Consider the following 26,783-nt stretch of genomic DNA (forward strand, 5'->3'; position numbering starts at 1 on the left):
AATGGATTCCAGACAGGACCAGCATTGTCTATCTGCTCAGGAATGAATTTTAACTATCACTTTTCCTCCGTGAGCAATCTTTAGAAATTGAGTTAGTTAAAGAGGCTAGGGAGAATGTAACTCCTTTTCTTCCTTTAGGCACAAAGACCCTTGTCGTGCATGGACAGAATGAGTGCGACATCCCAACTCAGTTACCAGTCCATGAGGACACACAGTTTGAGGCTCTCCTGAAGGTAGGAGTGAGGTTTTGAACCAGAAAAACTGCTTAATAGTACCTTTACCTGCCACACCTGTATGCCAGCAATACATTCTGCCTGATCGTCCTGTTTCAGTGTGGGAGAGATAAGTTTTGCTGTAACAGCCATTTCTGTCTCCATATGAGGAGAGCTTGGCTGCAAGAAACAGGATCCCATATTAAACATAATAGAAATGACCTGACCTTACAGACAGCCAAACCGCACAACTGCAACTACATTTGAAGACACTGCAGTTTGTTGGGCATTTGCTGTATACTATCCTTTGGATAAATACATAAATAATTTAAATGTTTGGTTTTATCAACATTAAAGACTAAACAGAATGATCAAGATCAGAGCAGAAATGATGGCTTAGTAGCCACGATGATATCTTGGGATCTGGGAGATGTGAGGTCTGTTCCCCCTTCTGCCAAAGATTTCCTGGATGGCTTTAACTGAGCCACATAGGAAACAGATTTGTGAAAGCCTTCAGTTTGTCCAACTGTGTTACATTTTAATGGGAATCACACATCTCAGTGCTTCGAAGCATCTGAACTTTAGTGTCTCTGTATATCACCTACCACTAAAGCTTGATAAATATGTAGTATGGAAATGGAAGGTACAATACTCATGTGGCTCATATAACCAGACAAATATGTGCGATATGAAGACATCGAAATAACTAGTATCAGTCTTCAGGACTGTGATATCAGCATGTCCTGTTTATCACAAACATATCCATGTACTTCATGATTTAAAAAAGAAATTAAAAATTAATGCCAGAAGAGTGTACCAGCCTGACTGAAGCATGCATGTTTGTGCCTTTATACATTATTAGCTGGATATTCTTCTTTTGGATGTTGTGGTCTTTGTACAAGACAGCTAATAAGTAACAGGATGTTTTTCTTTCTTCCTTTTCAGGAGTGTTTGGAGTTTTTTAACATACCTGAAACACAGTCTTCTCATTACTTTTTAATGGATAAGAGATGGAATCTTATTCATTACAACAAGGTAAGGCAAAGGTCAGGTCCAGATGACTTTGTTCTTTCCATCTCATCCCTTTTTAAACATCGGGGTTACCTAAAGGAGAACAAGCAGCCCATAAACAGACAGAATTCTGTTGTGCGGGCACTGCATCTTGGGTGTTTAGTTATGTGTGGTGAAAGATTGGAGTCCGACAGAAGAGGGAAGAAGCAGAAGTGGAATCCCTTGCTCTTAAGTCATTAATGTCTAGCTTTCTTAGAAAAGAGCAAATTTATCTTCTGTTTATGCTCTTCCATGATGCCTGACACTATCTGAAAGCCCTTATTCAAAAGCTTCAGAAAGGGCTAAAGGGCATTTTATTGAGTTCTGTTGAGTGATGATGTTACAATTGCATTTGTTTAAAATACACTTGTTCCCTTTCCTGGCAGACCTACGTCCGTGACATTTATCCTTTCCGGAGGTCAGTTTCTCCCCAGCTCAACCTGGTGCAGATGCATCCAGAAAAAGGTCAAGAGCTCATCCAGAAGCAGGTATCTTACTGTTACCAAACACCTCTGCCCAGAAACAAACCCTGTAAATAAACCTTTCTTTTTCCTTTAAAGGCCTTTACTCATGCTGCATGCAGATAGAGAGCTTTGCTGGAGAAGTAGCAATTGGCTTGAAATCTGCCCTGGTCCTATTGGACAGGTGTACGGTATTTTAAGAAGAGTCAAAGAATGCAATGTGAATTGCTTCCCACTCCCTCCAGCCACCTTCTTTTAGGCAGATCATCTTGCATTCTCCTACACTTGGCCAGAAGAGCTTCAGATGCCTCAGCTTCAAAAGTTGCTTATTCCTTTCTTTAACATGACCTCTGGCTCTTTAGAAACCCATTTAAGACCTTTTCCTCTCAAGTCTGTCTGACTGTGGAGCAGGAATTACCTGTTCTACCTTCCTCTCTGTCCTCTCACTGTAAAGAATGCTACCTGCCTCTCTTCCTTGTCCTGCTTTCAGATGCTAGTCTTACCACAGCTACTCCCAGAGGCACAGCAGGAGCGATTGTTTTGTCAGGGGAATATCTGCCCTCAGAAGAGCACTGTCCTCCCTATCTTCCAGCCTTGTGACCTGATAATCTGTCCAATCCTGCTAATGTTCTGCAGCTCCCAGGAGCTCTCCCTTTGGAACTAAACCCTAACTAAAGTGGCAGGGCAGTGTCTTTAATCTGCTGCAAACCCCTTCAAGTATAATTTCTTAAGACAGTAAGATAATGGCATTGAGCTCACTCTACCTGTAGAAACCACTTTTTGTTTTCCACAAAAGCAAATTTGTCTCAGGGGCACAGCGTTGAGTGTTTAGGGAAGAGTTGCTCTAGCTGTATCTGCAAAGGATGACAATAAGTAGGAAATAAAAAGGAGGGAGAATGTGGTTAAACTGTATGCGTTTGGTATTAACAGTTGTATTATTCTAGCCAAAAAGCAGCTACTGTAGTTGTGTCCCTGGTAATGTGAGTGCAGGGACAGAAAAACATCATCAGGAATGGTTATAAAAAGCAGCTATAAAGCTGCTTAAGAGGAACCAGCAGCTAAAATAATGGAGAATATAGTTAATGCTCTCTCATATGTGTACCGTACAGAACAGGGAAATATTTCATGTGCTGCATCTGTCAGTAGAACATCTAAAAAAATCTGAAATCACTTGGGATCATTTTGGTTGCTCCTCTGGCAGAAATTATTCTCATTGTGGTTCTAGGAGATGTCCCCCACATATCAAATAAATAAGTCTCATATGCCCTACATGACCCCAAAAGATTAAAATGGCCTGTCCAGGTTTGTCAGGGTGTTATTTTACACTCCACATTTTGATATTTAGAATACTTACAGGCCAAAATATTTCTAAGGTAAAACTTAAATCAAGCATCTACCAGCCTCTCTGTAGTCATGCTAGAAGTTGCTGGACAGCATCCAGCTTCAGCAAAGAAAACAGCACTGTGGAGTCTACCCACAGAGCAGCAAGCCGTGGAAAAGTACTTTCTTTAGTGTTGATTGACTGAGCACCCAATTCTAAGCTGAGTGCACTTCAGAGCAAGGTCATAGCAACTGCAGGACGTGGGAAGCTGAGCTTTGTCACATGTTAAGCCACATGCTCCAAGTTTTGGCTTCCTCCCAGTAGCTACGAGCTGTCTTGAAACTGCTTCCAAAGACAGTCGCTTCTACTACTGAGCATCACTCTGCCTTATGGTTACTTTTAGTATCAAAATAAAATAGCTAGACTGACTAGTCCTACCAGTCAGAAGTTCAAAGGAGGCTGGTAGAATGCAACTCGGTTTCCTAGTTGGTATAAACCAGAAGCGATAATCTCAAATCAGCAGGACTTTGCTTGTTTACAGTAACTCAGAATCTGGTCTGCTTTGTTTTATTGACTGCTTTTCTTTTGCAACTATACATACACTTTCTATGTCCAGCCATGAGCCAGCGTCAACCCAGAAGGTGGATAACCATTCCAACCTCACGTTGACTATAGTCTAAGACCTTGCAAAGAGCAACTGCAACTGTACGGCTTTCAGTTTGGAGGTGGTTTTCCTCTGACCGCCTTGGGGCTCACACTGGCAAAGCTTACATTAATCTACAAAAGACCACATGGCACAATTGCAAAGTGCTTGACAACCACTCCGGGTCCTCCACAAGACTGAAATAGGAGGTGTTGTTAAAAACCTCTTTTACAAACGCGATCCATCTTTGCTGAGTTGGGCTGAAGAACAGTGGTCACACAAATTCTAGCAAAAGGGTGCAGGACTGGCCCTGTGAATTTCAGCAGGCTCCTCTGGGCCATGAGTGCAGCACTCCTCCCATCAGAAAAAGCCATGGAAGCTAATCTAGAAAAGTGCATATATGTTGTAAAGAACTTCTTGATCACACTGATTCTGATCCTTGTCTCTTTTTCTCTCAGGTGTTCACCCGCAAGCTAGAAGAGGTGGGGCGGGTGTTGTTCCTCATATCGCTGACACAGAAAATCCCTACTGCACACAAGCAGTCCCATGTATCTATGCTCCAGGAAGACCTCCTCCGCTTGCCTTCATTTCCCCGAAGCGCCATTGATGCCGAGTTCTCACTCTTCAGCGATCCCCAAGGTATGGCCTTTTGATAGCTTTCTCTGGTGGTTGTACAGGGCCCAGAAGGTTTCTGTGAAGCGCTTCATTTGCCTCAGAAACATGCAGGCTTGTAGTGTTACTGAAAGCTGATCTTTCCTAGGGAAAATGATACATAGCTGTTGGTTTGTAAGCATAACAGCAGAAAGGGCTTTGCTGTTAGACGTCTCCAGACTCCAGACAAAGCTACTTTCTTTGTACCCAGATGAGAATAAGTTATAACTATGTATTAAAATTATGCATGAAACTACAGCTGGAATACTGTGTCCAGTAGCATAACTGCACCTAAAAAGGATTGCTCAGAGTCCTTTGCCATCCACTTTGAGGAAGCAATGGGCTTTCAATGAAGATTGGGCAAATTCTGCAGCAGGGATATAGAAACAGCCCTCTTTTTAGCAACTTTGCTCTGAAAGCCAAGTAGGGTTTCCAGCCTGACTTGGGGATTAAACAGGCTGCTGTTGCAGGATGGTAAGCATTGGCAAGTTCTGTAATAGGCCCTAACGGCACTTGATTTCAGAAGCATGATTGTAACTCTGCATCAATGTCTTGTAATGCGTGGGACACCTGAAGGATAAAAATTCAGCATAAATCCACACAGCCATTCAGGTTGTGCGGGGCAGATCATGCACATACAAGCTCAGATCTGCTTTCACTTTTTAAGAGGAGAATTTCCAACCAGTGGTGAGCAGAGTGAATGAGCTGTGTGATATTCATCATTCTTCGTCTTCATGTGTATTGGTTTCAGTAAAGATTTGCTCAAACCCTGTGGGCACTTCCGGAAGTACAGGATTTTAAAAAGGCAGAACGATGGTCAGTGTTGTGGAATGGTCCTTTGGAGAGGCCTTTGGCCTCTGGGAATGTTGTGAGGCTGGCTGCGGTGGACAGAGTTGATTGCTGTTGCCTCTTCTCCCCCGCAGCTGGGAAAGAGCTCTTTGGTCTGGACACTCTTCAGAAAAGCTTGTGGATTAAGCTGCTGGAGGAGATGTTCCTTGGCATGCCCAGCGAGTTCCCCTGGGGGGATGAGATCATGCTGTTCTTGAACGTCTTCAACGGTGCCCTGATCCTGCACCCTGAGGACAGTGCCCTGTTGAGGCAGTACGCTGCCACAGTCATCAACACAGCTGTGCACTTTAACCACCTCTTCTCCCTCAGCGGGTACCAGTGGGTCCTCCCCAGCATGTTGCAGGTGAGCCATTTCCATGAACAATACGAGGGAAGACTTCAGAGCAAGCACTTTGTTACAGAACTGACTATTAATGAGGAAACTTTACACTGCAGAGTCCTGGTGAGGTCACAGATTTGGGGGGCCCCAAGAGGACAAACAACAGATCAGGGTGGGATGGGCCAAATTAGCACTCCTGAGACTACATTCCCTTTTCTTCTTGAGTAAATGACTACATTTTCTTTTCTTCTTTATGTTAAATAAATTAATGTCTGTTTCCCTTACTTTGCACTTCCACACAGAAATGTGAAATTTCTGGAAAATTTTTGGACCTTGGGTCTCCCTTGGTGTTTTTTCCTCCAGGGATGGCTGAAATTTGAGGAATAGTCAAAATATCTGGATTTGCTACTTGCTGCTTGAAACTAAATTATATTCACTTCTTTAAGTATGATAATTGCATTATCTGCAATTTAAATAGCAACAGAAAATAACACTGTTTATGAAAAGCTCTTGTCTTTTCACGTGAGTGATGACAACCATTGCAAGTATTAGAGGTGGAGTTTCTCTCTACTTTGAGGTGTACAAGTATGCCTTTTTTCCTGTTGACATTTGGGAAAAATCAGATACTGAAAATAAAAAAAACCCAATATAGTTCTTTTACAGACAGAAAGATTATTTCTGCAGGGCTCAAAGACAGTATCTAAATAGAGATTTAGAATTACAATGCAAATATAGAAAAAACTATTGTTTCTGTAATAGAAGCAATGACCACAACATCCCTATGTATGTTCATTTTAACATAGTTAACAGAGCACAATAATTAGGAACAGTGATGAATGTAGCTAGCTAAACAAACTCTCTAGTAACTAGAAACTATAATATAATGCCTTACACTGTTAGGTAAGTATGTATTGGATCCAGGTGTGCAGTGCATGGGTTTATTCATTAGAAACAAGACATTTTGAAATAAAATAACGTAGTAACTTAATTTGAAGTACTTGGCAGTAACCATTCAGTTCCGTGAAGGCCTCTCCCTTCATCTTCACTTTTCATACTGAGACAAATTAGTTTTGTAATTCTTTCCTCTTTCCCCCCTTACCAATTATCGCCAACTACTGAATTAATAAAATTCCACTCATGGGAGTCAAAAAAGCAATTCCAAAAGAAAAACCAAGTGTCGCTAAGTGTTATTTGTTTTTGCAGACCCTCACATCTCCGTTCCAGGCACCCAAGGTCAGCTGGTCTGTTTGTGGTCATCTACCACTTCTGGGCTTGAACCAGCCATTAATAGCTTAATGCCTGATGCATACATGCACATACCCCCTCCAGGGCTCTTTTTGTTGCAAGTTTTTCCACTTTCCTGGGTGAAATGCATATACAGTTAATTATTTCCCTTTTCTCAAGTAAATGAGACATTGCAAGTGTAACAGGCCGTGGTGATTGACTGTCCTCATAAGCACGCTAGAGGCTTCTGATTGTTCTAAAGACATCCTCATCTCTTCAGCCTACTAGGCTACCAAGGAATGAATACATCTCTGCAGAGATCTTGCACACTAATAATTTTTTAGAAACCTTCAAGTGCCCTGTGCTGTAATGTGAATTTTGCACTACCGTAAAATCTCAGTATTACCTGTTGCCAGCAAATAGCAAGAAAATCCTTCCCATCCCAACCCCAAACCTCCCACAGGCTTGTACTAGTAGAGAAGTGTAGACAGACAATTGAAATGGACAGAAGAAGGAAGCACAGTGAAGTTGTTCCTAGCAGCTTATACTATTTACATAACTGAGAAACAAATCCCACATCTTTGGCAACACATTGGCTGCATGGTTCAGTGGCCAGCCCTGAAGGAAATGCCACTCTAAAAACCCTAAAATATCTTAAAAGTGGGTGGAACTGTCAGTGTGTTGGAGGACAGGCTAAGAGTTCAAATTATCTTGACAAACTGGAGATGCAGTCTGAAAAAAAGAAAAAAAACCAGATTATGTTGATCAGGTTGGACAAGCATAGGGCCTTACTTATGTAAAATTAGCCATATAAATATGGAAGGGAAAGTAGCTGATTCAGTACTTTTGCAGAACAGAATATTGGAGTTGTTATAGATCTGAACCTAAACATGAATCAACAGTGTCCTTCTGTTGAAGGATAAAAAAGAAAAACATCTCAAATGCCATTCTGGGGTGACTATACAGATTCCTATCTTGTGAAAGAAACATGGAATAATTCAGCTGCTCCCTTCAGCAGCACTGCTGACTTGAAGTGCTGGCTCTGTCCAGCTGTGGGCACTGCACAAAAAAATATCAGTTAACTGAAAAGACTGCAGACTGGAACAGGGATGTATGTCTAGAAAACATGTAATATGAGAAAGGACTAAAAGAGCCAGGATTTGATTAACTGAAGAAGATGAAGATTGAGGAAGAAAGCACTAACTGGCTTCACACAAGTGCTCCTAGGAAGGAGAGGGGAGGAGTTATATAGGACAAAAAATAATGGACTAAAGCTGCGACAAAGAAGGTTCAAGAGTGACAAGCAAACCTTATTTCTAAGGATATTTTGTCCCAGAAATGCCTTGCCAAGGAGAGCAGACAAGTCTCCATCTTTAAAAATGTTAGGTAAACATATCAGGAATGACAAGGCTGTAGATGATTCAATCTGGGGTTAGGAGATGAAGAGCCCTTTAAGTGGAATAATACTTCCACGTCCTTTTTAATTTGCTCAGGTATATGCTGACTATGAAAGCAACCCACAGTTACGCCAAGCGATTGAGTTCGCGTGCCGCCAGTTCTACGTTCTGCATCGCAAGCCCTTTATTCTGCAGCTGTTTGCAAGTGTGGCCCCTCTCCTGGAGTTCCCTGTGAGTAAAAGCCATTCCCTAGTCTCAGCGTGGGGAAGCCTGTGTATGCAGCCAGCCCCCATCAGAGATCACGAAGAGAAAACAGCTGGAGCAGCAGCACGGTTCTTACTGAACATGTGCTTCCTGCAGTTGGTGCTGCATGGAACCAGTTCCTCAACTTATTTCTGCATGCTTCTGTTCATCAGGTGATTGAGCAGGATGCTGAGGGAATGGGCCACCGGTATCCAAGCCAGTAAATGTGGTCTCACTTTAAATTTCTGCATATAAATAGGTTGTAAAAGGAAAATAATGATTTGTAACTCTTTAAATGCAAATCCTTTCTTAGAATCCAGCAATAGGAACTAAGAGCTTAATGCCAAGTTTTAGTACATGTGACCTATAAGACTGGATTAGCAATGTTTTGAAATATTCACTGATTACTCTTTAACAATTTACTGAGTTAAAACAAGTTAATGGAATTTTAATTTGAAGTGGGACCGCCAAATCTAATTGCACATACACTGTAAGCACCCACATCTTCCTCCTTCACAGGGCAGCAAAGATCTGCTGTTTCTGGGAAGTAAAGCTGAGTGCAGTTTTCAAATCATGGTTCCACTGTAGCATCAATCTGTTGAATCAGGCAAGGCTTATTGTTTCCTAGCAGTAAGGTCTTGAACTCCATGTGGGCCCTTTGTCAAAAAAAAAAAAAAGGTTGCCCACACCTGCAGATAAAGATTCCTGGAATGCACACAGGCCCTCAGATAATCAACCACAAATGTCTGTTGTCGAAACAGGATGCTACAAACAATGGAACCAGCAAAGGAGTGTCAGCTCAGTGCCTGTTTGACCTGCTGCAGTCTTTAGAGGGAGATACTCCAGACATTTTGGACATCTTAGAGCTGGTGAAAGCCGAAAAGCCTCTCAAGTCATTAGGTAACAGCAAGCACCCTTTATTCAGTAATTCTGGTTTGTTGTTTATTGATTCAACATGCATTTGGTGCAGGATGATTTGTTCAGGGCCCTTTTCTTCTCCCAGAATGCAGTCATATCTGTTTCTTATGCCTCATGAGGCTTTCAAGGTTGGCTTTATCACCACCATCCTTTTGATATTTTCTGCAGGAGGGGAACTATTAATTTATTTTATTCCAAAGCCACTTTTTCTGCACTGAGTTTGCTAGTCTGAGACCAGCCCCTGGCATTTTGAATTCTATCATGTGTGGGCGAAGCATAAAAATGCCTAATACACTGTATCATGCTGACAAGATCAGTGTCATCCTCTCCTCTGCTGCATGTGGGCAGGAAACAAAAGCATCCTCTCCTGTGGGCAGACTGTGACTAGCAAATGATGGATGCCATTCAGACATTCAGCAGTGCTGAGTTCTGGGGGGGTTGTTGATTTATCACAAAGCAGAATATATACGGCTGTATGATGTATCCAGGACACTGTGTCTCTTGATAATTATCCATGCAATGCAGCATTTAAGAATTTGGCTCCTTTGTGATTTGCAGGGAAGTAATTTTTGCTGATTTTTATAAGGCTCTTCAACTTACTTTCCAAATTTGCACTTCCCTTAAATACTACTGATTTTGATGGACTGTGAAACCCGTCTAGCCTTAGACTTAAAGCGTCATTACGTGTTGGGATTTTATGATGTCATGTTGCACAATTATACCACAAGTTATAATATAAAATCGTACAGAAATGGAAGATATTTTTTCCTCTTTGTGGATTGTAGTAAACATTTATTTAAAAGATTTGGGTTTTCTGTGGGGGGGTTATGCAAAGGCATCTCTGAAAATTCCAAGTGTGTGTCGATGATGATACTACTGTAGATTAGTATGTTGTGTACCTGGTATTTTCCATATGAAGATCAGAATTATGTAAAACATCTGACTTCCAAGTTCCATTGTTCAAAGTGAATTACACACTTTGGGACCTTAACTTTGACTTGGGCTCCTGTATACCGATGTCCCTTCTGAAAATGGGACTATAGTTGTATTACAAATATTATTTTTGGATACTTCAGTTTCTTGGTGCCTGGCACTAATTATCCCCAAAGTAATATTTTTAGTATGGGTCTTAAATGCTTTCAAAAACTTTTTCTCAAATCATTAGCAAACCAGACTCACTTTTGTGCTGGCGCCCACGTGGCTACCAGTAAGAGGCTTGATTTTTTAGAAGTAAAACTACCTTCTGCCATCAGCGGTGTATCAGCACCATTTTTAGTGCAGTGGAAACATCTAGGAAAAAGCAGAGGGAGCATAAAAATTGTCATTAAGTTGACACATGTCATTGAAATGTAGGAGCTTAAGATTTTGCTTGTGATGGGTGATGTTTGAAACGGGACTCCAGTAGCAGCTGTAGGCCTTAAGCTCAGCAGTGATTTGACCTACTGAGAACTGTTTCTCACTTACAGAGCTCTTGGATGGCAGGATTTTTTTGTCAGAGATCAAGAGCCTATTGGGGATTGTTAAAATGAGAAGCAAGCAATTGAAGAGGGGAAAAAGGAAGGAGTGTGCTAGCTCTTTTCGTATTCAGTATGTTTGTGTGATAGTCTTCTCATATTGCTTTACTCCCTTAGACTTCTGCTATGGGAATGAAGACTTGACCTTTTCGATCAGTGAAGCCATCAAGCTGTGTGTGACAGTGGTGGCCTATGCTCCTGAATCATTCAGAAGGTGCTAATCTGTTTTCTTGGTTTGTGCAGACTCAGAAAAGGCATAAAAGCTGCATATAGCATGCGAAAGCAAGGCTGACAAATGGAGGCAGAGGATATAGAAATGCATCCCAAGCACAGGGCTTCTCTGTGAGGCCAAGCCTCTGCCTGTTGACACCTTTCCTCGGGCACCGGCTCCAAATCCTGCCAGCCGCCAGCTGCAGCACTAAGCTGGATGGCATCCTGAGCAGCAACACGTAAGCTGTATTTCCAAGTGGGGATCACACTGTGTTCTGCAGGTTTCTGTTGTCAGAGAAGCAATGGAGAGGGAACTGGAGGGGAGAAACAGGCAGCTGGAAAGAACAGGAAGATACAGAGAGAGGGGAGGTAAACTGGTAAAGCAAAAAGGTTAGTTTCCAAGACGGAACCAGAGAAGAAAGGAGTCTTTGGAAGGGAAAATGAATGACTGCAAATGGATGACATATTCAGAAGATACCCAGAAGTTCAGGTTGGTTTTATTATTATTGATTCATGCATCAGCTAATTTTCCCCCTGAAGTCCCTGATCCAAGAGTTTCTTTGGCCCAGGACTGCTTATCTAGTGAGAAGCAATGAAATCACAAGGCTAGTGAGAGATCATGGGGTCTTCAGATAGAAACTTAAGCCTCTGCCTGACGCGAGTTTCAGGATTGACAAAATAAAACAGACCAAGTATTGGTTATTTTTCCAGCCTCCAGATGCTGATGGTCTTGGAAGCGCTGGTTCCCTGTTACTTGCAGAAACTGAAGCGACAAACCTCTCAAGTGGAGACGGTGACAGCAGCTCGCGAGGAGATTGCTGCCATGGCTGCCCTTGCCACCTCGTTGCAGGCCCTCTTGTACAGTGTAGAAGTTCTCACCAGGTAACCCACACGGTTCAAAGGTCTGAGCCTGCGTTTGGTTGTCAGGGTGGGGAGACAGAATGCACAGGAGGTCACGGTATGCAGCTTAGCTTGAATAATGGTGGAGTTTTCGACACGGTAAAATTACTGCCAGATTTCACAAGCTTCAGTGCGCTTGTTAGATTTAGTCTTTAGTGTGATTTTGCCTTCCCTTTGCCAGGCCTATGACAGCCCCACAGATGAGTCGATGTGACCAAGGCCATAAAGGGACCACAACAGCAAACCACACCATGTCAGCAGGTGTGAACACCAGGTAAGTCAGTGGGCTTTTCTTTCTTTTTCATTTTTCTGAACAGGTTTTTTTTTCTTTTTTTCTTTTTTTTTTGAGTAATGTAACATCTCATTGCTCAGAGTGCTTGCAGTATTTCCTTAGCTGTCTGAGGAAGTACTCTAGGTACTGTGAGAGAAAACAGTCAGCTAAAAAGAGCACATAGCCCAGGACTGCATTTCTGACAGTAACCAAAATCCCCAAGACTAGAACTTCTAGTTTAAAACCATGTGACTAAATAGAAGAGCAGGATATCAAAATGGAGGACACCCATCCTAAATGTTGTTTTCTTTGTTTCCCTTTTCACACTGTAGAAGTATACTGACAAAGCAACCACATCCCTCAGTTCTCTGCTTTGATTCCTTCTGAGTCCACTGTCAAAGTGACCACTGGGCAGAGCATACTTGGATAGCAGAAGGGTCAGATCCTTCTGGCCTTGTTTTGAGAGACTGAACAGCAGTATGAGCTCAAACTGCATGTCATAGAATCATAGAATCATAGAACGCTTTGGGTTGGAAGGGACCTTTAGAGGTCATCTAGCCCAACCCCCCTGCAGTGAGCAGGGACAGCTTTAACCAGATCAGGTTGCTCAGAGCCCCGTCCAACCTGACCTTGAATGTTTCTAGGGATGGGGCCTCCACTACCTCTCTGGGCAACCTGTTCCAGTGCTTCGCCACCCTCACTGTAAAAAATTTCTTCCTTATATCCAGTCTAAATCTACCCTCCTTTAGTTTAAAACCATTACTCCTTGAGTTTAAAACCATTACTCCTTGGTAATGTCAGCTGAGACTCACAGAGACAGGAACCTCCTCTAGTGTTCTTTTCTTCCCTTTCCCGTTTCCTTTTAGTTTTCCTATGGTCTCTTTCTATCGCCTTTACCTCCACATTGGTCTGGGGTTTTTTTTGCAGTTACAGACAGCAAAGGAGTGGGTGGCAGAGAATTTGAGAGAAAGGGAAGAATGGCTGGGAATATTTTTGTCCTTCTTAAAAAAAACACACACAAAAAAACTTTACATGAAAGAAGGAAATAAGGAAGGAGATGGTGCCAGCAGACTGTAATACTGCTCCTTGGCCATATTGGCCATTCCAATTAGGCAGCTGCAAATTAGACAAGGCCACTGGACAATTTACTCAGTCATAGGGCAAGGGCTTCAGAAATCTTATTACACAATCCACCCACAAGCATTTGGGATTATGAAGGTTTTCTTTGCAGTACTGATTACTCTTCTGGGCAGCCCTGCTTTCTCCTGGCCAGGCTATGCCTTACTATGCTTAAAATCTGAATGTTTGTGCTGACCTGGAAAGGGAATTGTACCCTAGCAAAAGCTGGAGTAGCTGTTCTTCCAGAGCAGAGTATTTCCTCTGGATTTCTCTTCTGTCTGTAACAACTGATAGTAAGTCTGTGCACAGCCAATAGTCTAATACAGTATAGGCTGTATAGGACTGTACATCAGGAACACCCTTCTGGCAGGACATGCTTTCCTACTTACTCCCTGTCTTTTTTTTGTATTGAAGGGAGATAGAAATCACTCTGTGCATGGATCATCAAGGGCTATTATGTCAATCTATAGATGTGTAGTGTACACATCTTGGTTGGTAACTCCTGGAATCAGTCTGTTATTCTTTAAGACCAATTCAGGCATGGATGAAACACAGCTTTGACTTTCAGTCCTGGATCTGAGCAGCAGATAAACCCCTTCATGCCCAAGTCTGAAGTGGATATATGCCATTTACTTCCATTGCAAGATTGCCCAGTCTAAGGAAAATAAGGTGTAATAGAAAGTAGTGCTTTATTATTTGTCTGCTGATTTTGGCGAGTAGTTAATATGTATCTGCTGACAGGCAATGTAGAGACTCCTGATGCAGTGTGACTCAGACATCTTGGTTTACATTTCTAGATCTTTCTGATTATCAAACGTTCGGTCTCTGATCCAAAATATTTTTGCACTGCTCCAGGTTTTCTGCCTTTATTTCTTCTGTTGTGTTATCATTGCAACAGACATCTGCTAGCAACAGCAGGAGTCTTGTGATGGTAGAATGATCACTGTTCCAGCCTTGGACGTGTTAGCCAAGTGGTGCAGGGTATGTTAATGCTTTCTCAACAAGAAGTGGCAAGACAAAATTACAATAAAACAAAAAAACACACTGAGGTATTCTTTCCACTAGGTGAGCTCTGGCTTCATGAAACAGACCGAGCGCTGGGGTGAAAATCAGTAAAAGAAATTGCTTGAAAGAGGGCTATGGTTTATAAGCCTGAATTTTTCCTTTCATAACAAGGGCAATAACTATAGGAATCTCTTGTTTGCTGCCAGTTGGGAGGTAAAGGCTATTCAATGTTGTCACTAACTATGTGTAGCCATTGTTCCAGTGACACAAGATCCCATCCTACCCATGGTGAGTATACCTCTGGGCTAGAACAGTGTCGCCTTCTTTCAGAAAGACAGTTTAGGCATTACTAAGTTGCTGTTTACAGCCGCACTGTTTCTGTTTTCCCAGGTACCCAGAACAGGGAGCCAAACTACACTTTATCAGGTACAGTAAAATCTTTGCCCAATCTTCCCTGACACATGACGAACTGTTCCCAGCAGTTTCCAGGTTCACTGGGTCCCACCCAATGTTGCTGTGTCAGGCAGCCTTTTTTCAGGGCAGGGTACCAAAGGATAGTTCATACAGAAAATATTTACATTTTTAACAAGAGTTTGCAGGTTATAATTTCCCCTTTTTTTTTTTATTGCAGATGCAACTATTTTTCTTTTCAATTGCAGTGGAAAGCATCTGTTGCAAAAACAAGTTGGAGAGGTGGTTATAATCTATCTGTGCTGTTCCACTGCATATAACACTTCCTACTTCTTCTCATTTTATATCCTCCAGGGAGAACCTTCACTTACTGGAGGAGGGCCAGGGTCTTCCCCGAGAGGAGCTGGATGAACGAATCGCCAGAGAGGAGTTCAGGAGACCACGAGAGTCATTGCTGAATATCTGCACAGAGTTTTACAAGCACTGTGGTCCAAGGCTGAAGATTTTGCAGAATCTGGCTGGTGAGCCCCGAGTGACTTCTCTGGAGCTGCTGGATGTAAAGTCCCACATGAGGTATTCCACAGGCATTCTGCTTTTACTTGTTCATTTTAGGGGGATTCCTTTCTTTTAGCTCTTAATTTTTCATAATAGCAGATGGAATCACTATTTGGTAGTGTAGTTGCATGTTGCTGTCTGAAACATGCAGAGCTTGTTTTGGATGTTCCTTAGATTGTATCTGATGCTGCTTGTGTACAGGCAAGGTTTCATATGCTCTCCTCTGGTCTTATTCAGACCCTCATCTCCAGTAGATGAAATAGCTCCGTGGAAGCCCATCTTATACATCAGACTAAGATGCAGTGAGGAGCAGAGCAGATAAGGCTGCCTCTGCAGGGCAAGGGGTGGGGAAGCTGCCTAGCTGGCTGAATATGACCTTTATCCTCTCCTGTGACACTGTGCATCAGAACCACCTGCTAACAAGCAAGAAGGGTGGAGCAACCATTGCACTGTGTTGCATAAATGCGTGAGATCACAGAATCATAGAATGCTTTAGGTTGGACCTTGAGAGATCATCAAGCCCAACCCCCCCTGCAGTGAGCAGGGATTGAACCTGTGAACTTGGTGTTATTAGCACCATGCTCTAACCAACTATGGGGGATGATGGGGCAGGAGGCATTTGCAGGACGACCGCCTCAGCGTGCTACGCAGCAGGTGCACAAGTCTTTTATTAAGGTGCAGCACTGAGCCCAGCTTGCTAGTTGGATGCTCACTGCAAACCATTTCTCATGGCGCTGACCTAGAAGAAGTTGGGGGTAGGGCCTTCTAAGCACTTTAGACCTGATTCTCTTCTCTGTGTTTGCTGTTCATGGTAAACACAAAACAGCAGAAATTTCTACTGAGAAGTTTGTCCACATATAAAAGACAATAAAAACTGGGAAAAAAGGGAATAGACCTGATTCTGTTGTCAGTTTTTCATTCATTTTCAGGGGAAACCCCTTGCTCACATTGTATTTCCTCAGGAAACATAAACTATTTAGAGTTGTTTCATGGTAAGATGTGTCGCCATAAAAACAGCACAGATATTCTCTGAGTGAGCCACAGTTAGCACTGTTCTGACTGGCACTCGTCTGAAGGACACTGGGATTAATATGAAACGGTCACCCCTCCCCCTTGGCAGGGGGGGTCACGGGGAGACAGCTATCTGAATTCTTTTATGAGACAGAGAAATACTTCAAGATCATTCTTTGAATACAGAAGAGGTAAATACCAAGAGCGTTTTTTTATGGCCTAAGCCAAACGGTGCCCAGTAAAGTATTAAAGTAAATAGGAAAGATAGCAAAGATATCTTAAACTGTTTGGGACTGGCCTCAGACATGAATCAGAGCCACCTTAACAGTAATTTATGTTGCTCCCTGAACCCCAAGAGGCCATTCTGGCTGTGAATTATTCCTCTCTTCAAGTGCTATACTTTTTTCCTCAGGAATACCCTGTAAAGGAAGTTGAAGAGTGACAGATCCTAGCAATGCACTGAGCTAGCTCTCTTCCTGCCCCTGGACCAAGGAAAACCTTCTAAAAGTTCTTCTACCTTTTACATGCATGCTCTGAAAAAAATGGCAAAGCCCCTTAGCTGGCAGATTCTCTCACAATTAGAGATCTTTGGATTCAGGCTGTCTCTATAGAACACAAAATTGTGTTTGACGTTAATTTAGGTTGTTTAACAAATGCCCTGAATTCCTTTGGGAATTGGGAAGTGGTTTTTGTTTGGTTTGTGTGTTTGCATATGAATTGAATGTTGCTATTCCCCGCCTCTGTCAACTGTTTAATAATTTAGAGGATAATTTTAAACAAGAGATGCCTGTTTCCACAGATGCATGTCATTCTTGTGTAGTGCTTGGCTGGAAACTGAAAACCTGATGGACGTGGCTGCTTTTGCAGTGCCACCTTTACATTTTTTCCAAGGGACACAAGCCTCAGAAATCAATACATCTGTTTAGCTGCATTACAAACTCCATGACTTTTAGCAACAGAAGCCTGAGATAAGAACTTTAATCTTGTTAGAAACAAAGGTGAGATTCTCAGGACAGATTATATCCTTGGTTAGACATGTTGGGCTTTTATTTATTACTTCAGTGGGAGTGAGGAACATACGTCTGACGAATGAACTTTATTTAGTGCAATAAAGTAAGGGGCTTGCTTCTTTTTACTATCCTAGTCTTACATTTGTATGTAACGCAAGAATGCTCTAGTGTACTACCCAGAAGTATTTGCAGTTTAGCACTAATGTGGGAACTTTATTTCTACATGTTTTTATATTCCAGAGTAATTGAGTTTAAATTGTTCTTAAACTATTTTATGTCCCTCTCTTAAAAGACGAGTTTAACAAACTTAAATCCGTATGTACAGAAGGTGTTACTGCTATACTGTCTGGAAAGACACTTTATTGTGAGAAGATTTCCATGAAGCAGAGTCACAGTACACAGTAGTAGCTGGCAAATACTGCATTCTTCTCAAGAGAGAAGGTCTTTCATGGTCAAAGGTTACAGCAGTAAAACTAAGGGATTGATGTGCAGAAGATAATGAGTTGTGCTCTGATTCTCTTATCTCTCCTCGAAAGTGCTAGAAGTAACTGCTTTATTGGGGTTGGCACCTGAATTGCTTTATCATAGTTAGTCCTAAATAAAAGCGAACATCATCTTGATTCTCACATAAATTCATTTCATAAGTATCAGTGAAATGACTGACAGGATTTAATTTTTGTAGGGAAAAAAAACTTTTCTAAGTAGACAGCAGATTTACCAGAATGTGATGTGACAGCCATGGTCTTGGGAGGCTGACAGATGCCATTTCAGAGACTTCAGAAAACCAGATAATATGCTAGCCACTTCAGACAGGATTAATCTCACCCAATATTTGCTATTAGAAAGTTAAATGTTTAGTCTGCAAAAGTCATAAAGATCTTTTTGAACCCAATGAAAAGGGAGATGCACATCCAATGAGCTGTTTATCCCAGTATTTCAGGAAGGTAAGAATTTCCCAGGTTGTTTACTTCTGCATGAACAGAGCTAGAAGACTAATTGAGATTGATGTCTCAAGTTGGATGAGATGAATCTCTCACTTCATAATGCATAAGGAGGTTTTAATATACCATTATGTGCCACTGATATTGTATTGCCAGAAAGAATCATAATGATAATTTTGATAATTTAAATTATTAATTATGATAATTTAAATTTCACAGTGTTTAAGAAAACAGACCTACTCCATAGTAGGACAATGTAGTTGCAAAAAGTAATGATAAAGAAATACTGGATAAAGAAACACTTTTATAGCACTTTTGGTTAATCTGAGGAACTCGTTGCCCTTGATATTGCTAGGCAAATTTTAAAGAGAATAGAAATATGTTCCATTGGTTGAAGGCATTTCAGAAGAAGCCCCCACAATACAAATAGGATTGTACTGTAATAGTCCACTACAAAGTCTATTGATGTTTCAGGGAGCATACATGTTTTTATCCCTTTTATTAGTAGATGCAGCTTTATTACTTGTCTTTATCTACTGCAAATATTCAAGTATTTCAGTAGGTCTTTGTCAAACTGCAAGTGCAAGTTAAATGTTGCCATGGTATTTCACAGTCAATGCAGAAAATGCCATCAGTGAGGCCATCTGGGAGGGTTAGAAGAAGCAACAGCAACACAATCTGTAGAGGTGTTAGGAGAAACAAATCAAAGCTGCAGGGAGAAATAGTACAAAGTACATGTTGTGTAAAGCTATGGGATGGCACATTATTTTTAAAATTCAACACCTGAAAATTGCACAGTGAGACCTCTTAAAGTGGTGACACTGAAAAACAAGCACAAAACTAAACCAAATCACTTATTAATTGACATACAGGTGATGTCATGTCTGTGTTTCACAGGCATTTGCAATGTTGTAATTTTACTAACAGCTCAGGTACTTTGTTTTTAGCTACACAGATCCATGATTCCTGATGTTCCTTTGATGCATTTAATATCAATGTAAAAATATTCTTTAGACCATTCACGTGTACATAAATATAAACAGCAATTCCAGCAAAAGAATCTTAACAGACCAGGAACTGTGGTATCGGGTCTAAGAGTTTAAATAGCAGCACATTTGACTTTTGCATCTTTTTCTTTTTACTAGGCTACTGAAGATTTGTCTGTTAGTTCATTGGCATGTGTGGAGAAATGCAAGTTGTATTTGATGTTCCTCTTAACAAACCCTGCTTTTAGATTGGCAGAAATCGCACATTCCCTGCTGAAACTGGCACCTTATGACACGCAGACGATGGAAAGCCGAGGTCTCCGGCGCTACATCATGGAGATGCTGCCCATCACTGACTGGACAGCTGAGGCGGTGAGACCTGCCCTTATCCTCATCTTAAAGAGATTGGATCGTATGTTCAATAAAATTCACAAGATGCCTACTCTGAGGTGAGCAGGTATAATGGAAACCCTCTGGGGTCCGTTTCTGATGTTGCAAGCCTTGAAGTGTGGGTATGTCATCTACCTAAAACTGTCATGTTGCAGTGAACCTTTACAACATATCACAAAATGAACAGATGTTTTTATCTCTGTAAGTGTGCATTTATGTTGACATTTTTGTTGTGTCTTCTGGTAGCAAGAGAAGAAATGCACGGTTATTAAGAACTAAAGACAGAACTTCCAGAAATCTCATTTTTCTTTCTCCAAAATGTCTTCAGATTTGTACTATCTCACTACCCCCTTTATTTGAGCTGTAAGTTGAGATTAATTTTATTTTGTAATGGATAGTTAAACTGTAGTAAGAGTATTTCTAGCATGACTTCACATGAAGATACTGTTATGTTCTCTGTAAAGATAAAAATAGTCTTGAGCTATGCAGTAGCTTCTGAATGCTCCTTAGTAAAGGGAACAGAACTGCATCAATTGCATTTAGTCAGTGGCTAGTGAAAGCCTGGTGCATCACATAGTAGCATTATGGTGCAGGCTTTGGCAACTTCAAGAAGTATTCAATACTGAGCATTCCCAAGAAGTATTCAATACTGAGCATTCCCACCTTGGAGGCAGTGATACAAATCCAGTCTGGGTAGTGTAATATCTCTCAGCCCTGTGGATTTTCCAGTGATCTGAGTAAAAAGACTCATTGGTCTCAGTCACCCTCATGGGCATATGTCCTCAACCACTTGAATCAGTCACTTTGTTGGCAGTCTCAGCTGAGAAGCCAAATTATGTCTGAGAACATCAGAATTTAGGATTCAGACACAAAACTTTAGGTCCCAGTGGGAAATCATATGTACCCAACTAAGATCGGTACATAATAGGGAGGTGATCTCTTCTTTCTGGTATCACTACCTATCACTTTCCTTTGGCTAACAATCTGCTTTAAGAAGCTCCTGCCCTTGTAGGAATTTAGAAGCAGAAATTTTGATGCTTCTCCTTCCTGTTGGTTTGATTCTTTGCCATGTCTTGCCTGCTTCTCACTTATTCTTTCTTTTCTCGCTCATACTTTCTTCTGCCTCAAAGGCAGCTTAGGGGTCTTCCTCCTTGTGTAAGCTGAATGAATGCTCATAAATTAAAATTCCCTTCGTATTATCTCTGTCTGTGCCTGTACCTATGCCTGGCTGAAACTGCTCTTCTGTACTCAAAAGGACAGAGACAGCAAAGCCACTGGACCAAATGCAACAACTACATTTAAGAGTCATCGGGCCAAGAAGCCTCTCGGAGACGGGGCTGGGTGTCCAGCCCTAGGAGCCATCCATTGGGGTACTCACATCACAATCTTACACGTTGCCTCCTGTGAGCACCCTGCTCCAAAACCAGTGTCTGATGGGAGTAGTATATGTGCAAGAACAAATACAAGAACAAACTACTGTTCTGGAGATTTAGGAACAGCATATGCTGAAAGATGAGATGTATGTCGGTCTATATAAGAGCTTACATAGTGAACACTCGATCCCCCGTGTGTCTCTAAGAAGTCTACGGAGGAGCTTGACTAGGATATTGTTTAGTCTTGAGCTAAGAAGTTATCCAAGCCTTGTCTTTCTGTCCCAATAAGTGCACAGTCAGATGTTGGCTTGAGAACTATACTAACTCCAAAGAGTCAGGCCCTGAGATGAAGGATGTGAACCACTTTGATGTTACCTAATCTGTGTCTGCTTACAGTTAGGAAGGACTCAATTCAGGATCTGTCATAAGCCCTGAAAGCTGTGTTGGAGAAAAAAGCAAAGTGTCAGGGAAGAAAGGATCCTGGAATGAAGGACTTTGGTGCTGGTCGGGAATGAATCAGCCCTCCTGTACAGTGTGAGGAAGGTAAAGATGGTACTGCTGGGCCAGTTTAAGTTTAGGGCAGACTCTGTCTGGGAGTCACTCTGGCAGAGCAGACTGGACCACAAAGTAGCTTACAGAGGGCACTCACAGCGGGTGTGGTTTGCTCCCTTCCGTGAGAACACCCACAAGCCACAAGAGATGGAGGAGTCGCTCTCGGTTGGGAGCATGGCACAGCAGACCGCTTTCCCCACAGAGGCACACCTGAAAGGGCTGTCTGGTGGCTCCCTCTCATTCACCATCTGCTGGAGGGAAGCGTCAGGGAGTGAAACACAGCTCATCCACCACTGCTGTTGTGAGGGGGTTTGTGTCGCCAGCGCAGACAGACCCCTCCGCTACGTTTCTCGTCTTTCTCAAACGCCCAGTGTGCTCTGTGGCTCCGTGCTTTCCTGAGCTGCGTGGGTAAAACCTTTTCTCTGTTGCGCACTTTGTGCTCATCTTGGACGTCGTTGCTGTCTGAAACGTTTCCTCTGTGGGCGTCACTGTGTGTCGGTCGCCGTGTTTGCGAGCATCTGGTGGGGGGCAGGAGGCCCGCGGCTAACGGCACCTACTGTTGTATTGCAGGCGCCAGGTTGAGTGGGAGCCTGCCAGCAATTTGATTGAAGGGGTTTGTTTGACACTTCAGAGGCAGCCAATCATATCCTTCCTGCCTCACCTTAGGTCTCTGATCAATGTGTGTGTCAATCTGGTGAGTAGCCGAGCGGCAACCCCGTGAACCTTTGCTAAACCTCCCCCCGCTGTTCACTTCTCTGGACTGAAGATGACAGTTCATTCCCATTCCTGTCATTTTACCTGTTCCCCTTACCCCTCGCAAGGGGACTTCGCAAGTGACACTAGAGATAGCAAGGTTCATTTTTGAAGTGGTGCATGGGGAGATACAGTGACCAGTAGCGGTGGTCAAGCGATTTATTTCCGTTGCTTCCCACGCACCACTTTGAAGATCCACCTTTGCCAGATTGAGCTGAGAGTTGAGGGCTGCAAGTTGGAGAGTGGGGTGGTGGAGACTGCACACACCTGGTAGAGACGGGGAGAGGGTGGCACTGGGGATACCTACCATCTCCAGTGGGGAAGGACCCTGATGGCTCTGTCAGAGGCCATCAGGTGTTGGCTAGTTAGAAGGGTTTACATGGGTGGATTCACTCCAATGTTTGCAATGTCCCTGGCTTGATCTAGTACAGGTTTGCGCTGTACAATGTTCAGATCCCACTCTTAGTAGAATTCATGCTCCTGAGTGTGTTACAACAGAGAGATGATACAGAAAGAGCCTGTCTTGGTCACTCAGTGATAGACTATAGTGTTTCTGCAGCTGTGACACTGGGGGCATACCCTCAATTTGATATCAGTGTAACTCCAGCCATTTGGACAAACATGCATGCTTACATTCCATGTGGAAAAAATACAAATAAAGGGGGAAAGGCTGTACGAGCTTTGTTATTGTTATTGGGTTTTATAACATTTTCTTCTTAGAATGTAAATGTTGTAACTTTTTCTAGCAGTAACAGAAAACCTCCAAGGGTTGACCAGTGCTCTGAGGAGCTTTAAAAACAATGATCATCAGTTAAAATGCAACATAAATTTTTGCCAGGCTCCTGTCCTTCAAGTCCATATGCCACTCATCACTGCAAGGGCAGGGAAGCTCCAACCTGTCAGAGTCTGTAAGACTTCTCCCTTGTCCAAGCAGCAGTAGCTACTCGGAGGCACTACAAATCTGGACCCTCAGACAACTTAGGGTTGCTACATGGGGAGGTTGCTACAGAGTTAGCTCAAATACAAGTTTAGAATGGCCTTGCAGTTTGGCAAACAGGCATGGCAGAGCGAATCACACCAGCAAGCTCTCCAAAGGGCCTACACTAAGAATTAGCTGGTGCTCTAAAAATAGCGGAAAGCTCCGCAGTGCTGAAGTGCAGTCATCATGCTTACATTCAGCTGACTGGGAACATCAGGGAGAGCTACCAGGAAAAGATGTGCTCTTACTGTTAAGAGTATTTTACCTTTAGCTGTCAGAACTACGGCCACTGTGAGCTGTGGGAGCACCCCTGACTGCATGCTGTACCATGTGTAGACCAGTTGCATCACAAAGCTCAAAAAGAGATCAGCCAGGAAGGCAGGGAAATGTCTAAATGATAATCCATGGTGATATAAAGAAAGGGCTCTGCTTCTTCCCCTTCTAAATTTTCCTTTGTTTTTCTGACAGAAAACTGGTTACTGCCTTTCTCCCCAGGCTGAATTTGGAAAAACAGAGTGCATTCATCTCCCCTAAGCTGAGGCGCCTGCCAGGTAGCTTCTCCCTGTTCCCGTAATCTAGGTGTGTCTAGCCATGGAGGGAAACAGGCATATGCAGGCCTGTGATTTACTTCCTCCTGAGGGACACATCCAAAATGGTTCAAATAACTCTCCCCGAGAAGTGCTATTTGCTTGTACTGATATTTCAAGGAGTTCCAGACACCCAGGTCACATGCGTGTGACTCTGCTTCAGACAACTGGGGTCAGGTGAGATGAATCATACTTAGAGTTCCTAAAAACAGACTGTGTTTGAGAGGAATCTGAACATTGTACAAAACCCGGCTTGGGTCAGACTTAGGACATTATTTTTTCGAGTAGATCAGCAAGAGAAGGGAAAAGATGTCCAGTTTCAATGCAGACTTTTTGCTGTGATGACATATTTTTATTTGTTACAGTCGTTACATGACATATCCTCCAACTCTAATTGTTCCACCAGTCCAGTGCTGGTCATTCAGGGCTGGCACTGGGTACATTTATAAATGTACCAGGTTACCTGTGCACTCCTCCCATCCTTGCTGGTTCCCTCTTTTCCCCTCCCTTTCCCTGCTAGAACTCCTTCTCCTCACTGGCCCCAGCTCCTGCAAGGACCACTGAGGGGGCTGGTTCTCCTAGAACCACCCCAACTCAGTGCTCAATGGAAGGTCCCTCCATTTCACTGACGTTGGAGGATATGGCATGGATCAAACTGCAAGTAGTCAGTTGTGGTGATGTGCTCTGTTTGTATTGCAGGTGATGGGAGTGGTAGGACCCTCCAGTGTGGCTGACGGATTACCCCTTCTTCATCTCAGCCCTTATCTCTCGCCACCTCTGCCCTTCAGCACAGCTGTTGTCCGGCTTGTAGCATTGCAGATACAGGTGTGTCTGCCCTGGCCTGTGGCCGGGCCTGTTATAACTTCTGGTTGAGACACCAACTCATCGGTGCTCTGTTTTCTTTCTGCAAAAGCTGGGCAAAACCTGTGGAACACACACCAAAAATGAAAGAGAAGCAACACGTAAATTATCCCTTCTTTCTGAAGGCTTGAGCTGAGCTCAGAATTCACCTGTTGGGGCCAAGTCCACAGCAAGCATCCATCAGCTTAACATTGCCATTGAAGTCCAGGGAGTTCGGCTGATTGATGCTGTTTAAGGCTCTGACAAGCATGTTAGGATTCTCTGCAGGATCTAAGGAGTTATCATAAGTCTCCTGCCACAGGGAGATGGGCCCTGGCCTGGGTCACATCCATGCCATCACCTCTTTTCCTGTGGGACCATGTGTGTAACTGGGAGTGGAGTTTGTGCTCTTCTGCTCTTCCCTGAGCTGGTCACACACTGTGCCAGCTCAAAAAAGCAGGGCAACTTTGCTTTTCAGCTGCTGACTCAATAGCATCCTTGTTGTCCAGAATAAAAAAAAAACATCCTGGACTTTTTGGAGAATTCATCATTATTCCTCTCTCATAGCAGTGCCATAACTAGTACAGAGTCTTCTGCCTCTGTATCCCATTCCGCCCCCATTGGCACGAAATCAGACAGAATTGGGACCAAGGAAGGGACAAATTTCCTAATCTAGCTCCAACTTGCATTTTTAAATATGCATTGGCACATCCAGTTGAATACTTCAGCAGGTATCTCTGAGCAGTGGGGTGGCTTGGGAAGGAGGGCTTATAGGGACCAAAACACAGTGCTGCCCGTCAGAGCATGAGGCATAAAAGGACTTTTTGGTACCAACTGACACAGAAAGAGGAGAGATTTCTTCCAGCTCTGAGATAATGGTTTTTCAATCAAAGCAAAAAAAGGGCCACCTTCACCTTCTCTGAAATCTATTCTCTTTTTTAAAACCAGATACCAAATTAATAATTTTTTTAAAGTATTGGGAGTTTTTACTTTTATTATCCTCTGCTCCCTGTTCACTCATTCTTTTCATGGGCTTTAAATGTAATGAAAACCAAGCTTGTCAGAAAAACACAGGTAGTCATATTCCTAATACTTCCAGCAGGATATGAAACAGAAGTACTTCACACCCCATCAGAAAACATCTTCTCCTGGAATTTCTCAGCCCAGATCTGCAAGCTTGAGGGGTTGCAAGGTTCAGTTGCATTTCACAGCTAAGTCTGTAGCAACTGGGAAGCTGCAAATGAGCAGAGTTCTACTGACAGTCATTTGTATTACCTCCTCTAAAGATGAAAGACCTTTCAATTTAGGCTTGACTATGCGTCAAGAAGTAAATGTGCATTTTGTTTATTTTTCAGGAGTTCATTCTTTGCGTTAGGGAGGATGATAGGGCAGCACAAAGTGAGGCAGAACAAAAAAATGAGTTCAGGAATAACCTCCATGTTTGGACAGAAGAATATTTAGATCATGTCATTTGTGCAATTTCCTCTGTTCGGTTTTTTTATTCCTCGTAGTATGGGTCAGATCCTGATGCCGTTCACAGTAGTGCAGAGTTTACGACTAACACTCAGCTGACCCCTGTGGGATACATCTGATTTTGGTAATGATATCTATGGGTTAGGAATCTGGGCTTCTTACCTCTTGGCTATGACAGGAGCAGGTGACACCTATGTTACTCTGTGAATTCCTTTTACTCCTGACTAAGTGGTCTCAGGGCTTCTAATTCAATCAGGACATCAATGACAGTGTCGTACTGTGTAAACAGGATGCCCAGGGGATCGTCATTCCCTGCAGTAACTTGTGTGCGTGATCTGCTGACGAAATCATTTAATCCTTTCTTATTATTACTGCACAGGCTTTGAAAGAAGATTTCCCCCTAAGCCATGTCGTCTCCCCATTCACCAATCAGGAAAGAAGGGAAGGAATGCTTTTAAACCTACTGATTCCATTTGTGCTCACAGTAGGATCTGGAAGCAAAGGTCTGATTAATTTAACAAAAAGAATTTTTCTCCCCCTTTTCTGACAAGCGATGTTTGCACTTTCCCTGCTTTCTGTTGATTTTTTATTTTTATTTTTTAATTTGGTTTTCTG

At 42.7% G+C, this 26,783-nt stretch overlaps 1 protein-coding gene across 3 annotated transcripts in view; it reads left to right on the forward strand.

Moving 5' to 3' along the window:
- UNC80 (unc-80 subunit of NALCN channel complex) overlaps positions 1–26,783 on the forward strand; it is a 133,336-nt gene that overhangs the window by 88,252 nt on the left and 18,301 nt on the right. For all 3 annotated transcript variants that reach the window (XM_075710650.1, XM_075710649.1, XM_075710651.1), the window contains 16 exons: positions 139–233; positions 1,158–1,247; positions 1,649–1,750; positions 4,146–4,326; positions 5,262–5,530; positions 8,224–8,358; positions 9,132–9,270; positions 10,920–11,016; positions 11,724–11,894; positions 12,094–12,186; positions 14,698–14,733; positions 15,073–15,291; positions 19,470–19,670; positions 22,107–22,230; positions 24,555–24,680; positions 26,548–26,671. In XM_075710650.1, coding sequence (XP_075566765.1) covers positions 139–233; positions 1,158–1,247; positions 1,649–1,750; positions 4,146–4,326; positions 5,262–5,530; positions 8,224–8,358; positions 9,132–9,270; positions 10,920–11,016; positions 11,724–11,894; positions 12,094–12,186; positions 14,698–14,733; positions 15,073–15,291; positions 19,470–19,670; positions 22,107–22,230; positions 24,555–24,680; positions 26,548–26,671 — 2,202 coding nt within the window. The remainder of the gene's footprint in view (positions 1–138; positions 234–1,157; positions 1,248–1,648; positions 1,751–4,145; positions 4,327–5,261; positions 5,531–8,223; positions 8,359–9,131; positions 9,271–10,919; positions 11,017–11,723; positions 11,895–12,093; positions 12,187–14,697; positions 14,734–15,072; positions 15,292–19,469; positions 19,671–22,106; positions 22,231–24,554; positions 24,681–26,547; positions 26,672–26,783) is intronic.

This window comes from Pelecanus crispus, chromosome 5 (genome assembly GCF_030463565.1).
Source record: "Pelecanus crispus isolate bPelCri1 chromosome 5, bPelCri1.pri, whole genome shotgun sequence".
Classification (NCBI taxonomy): Eukaryota; Metazoa; Chordata; class Aves; order Pelecaniformes; family Pelecanidae; genus Pelecanus; species Pelecanus crispus.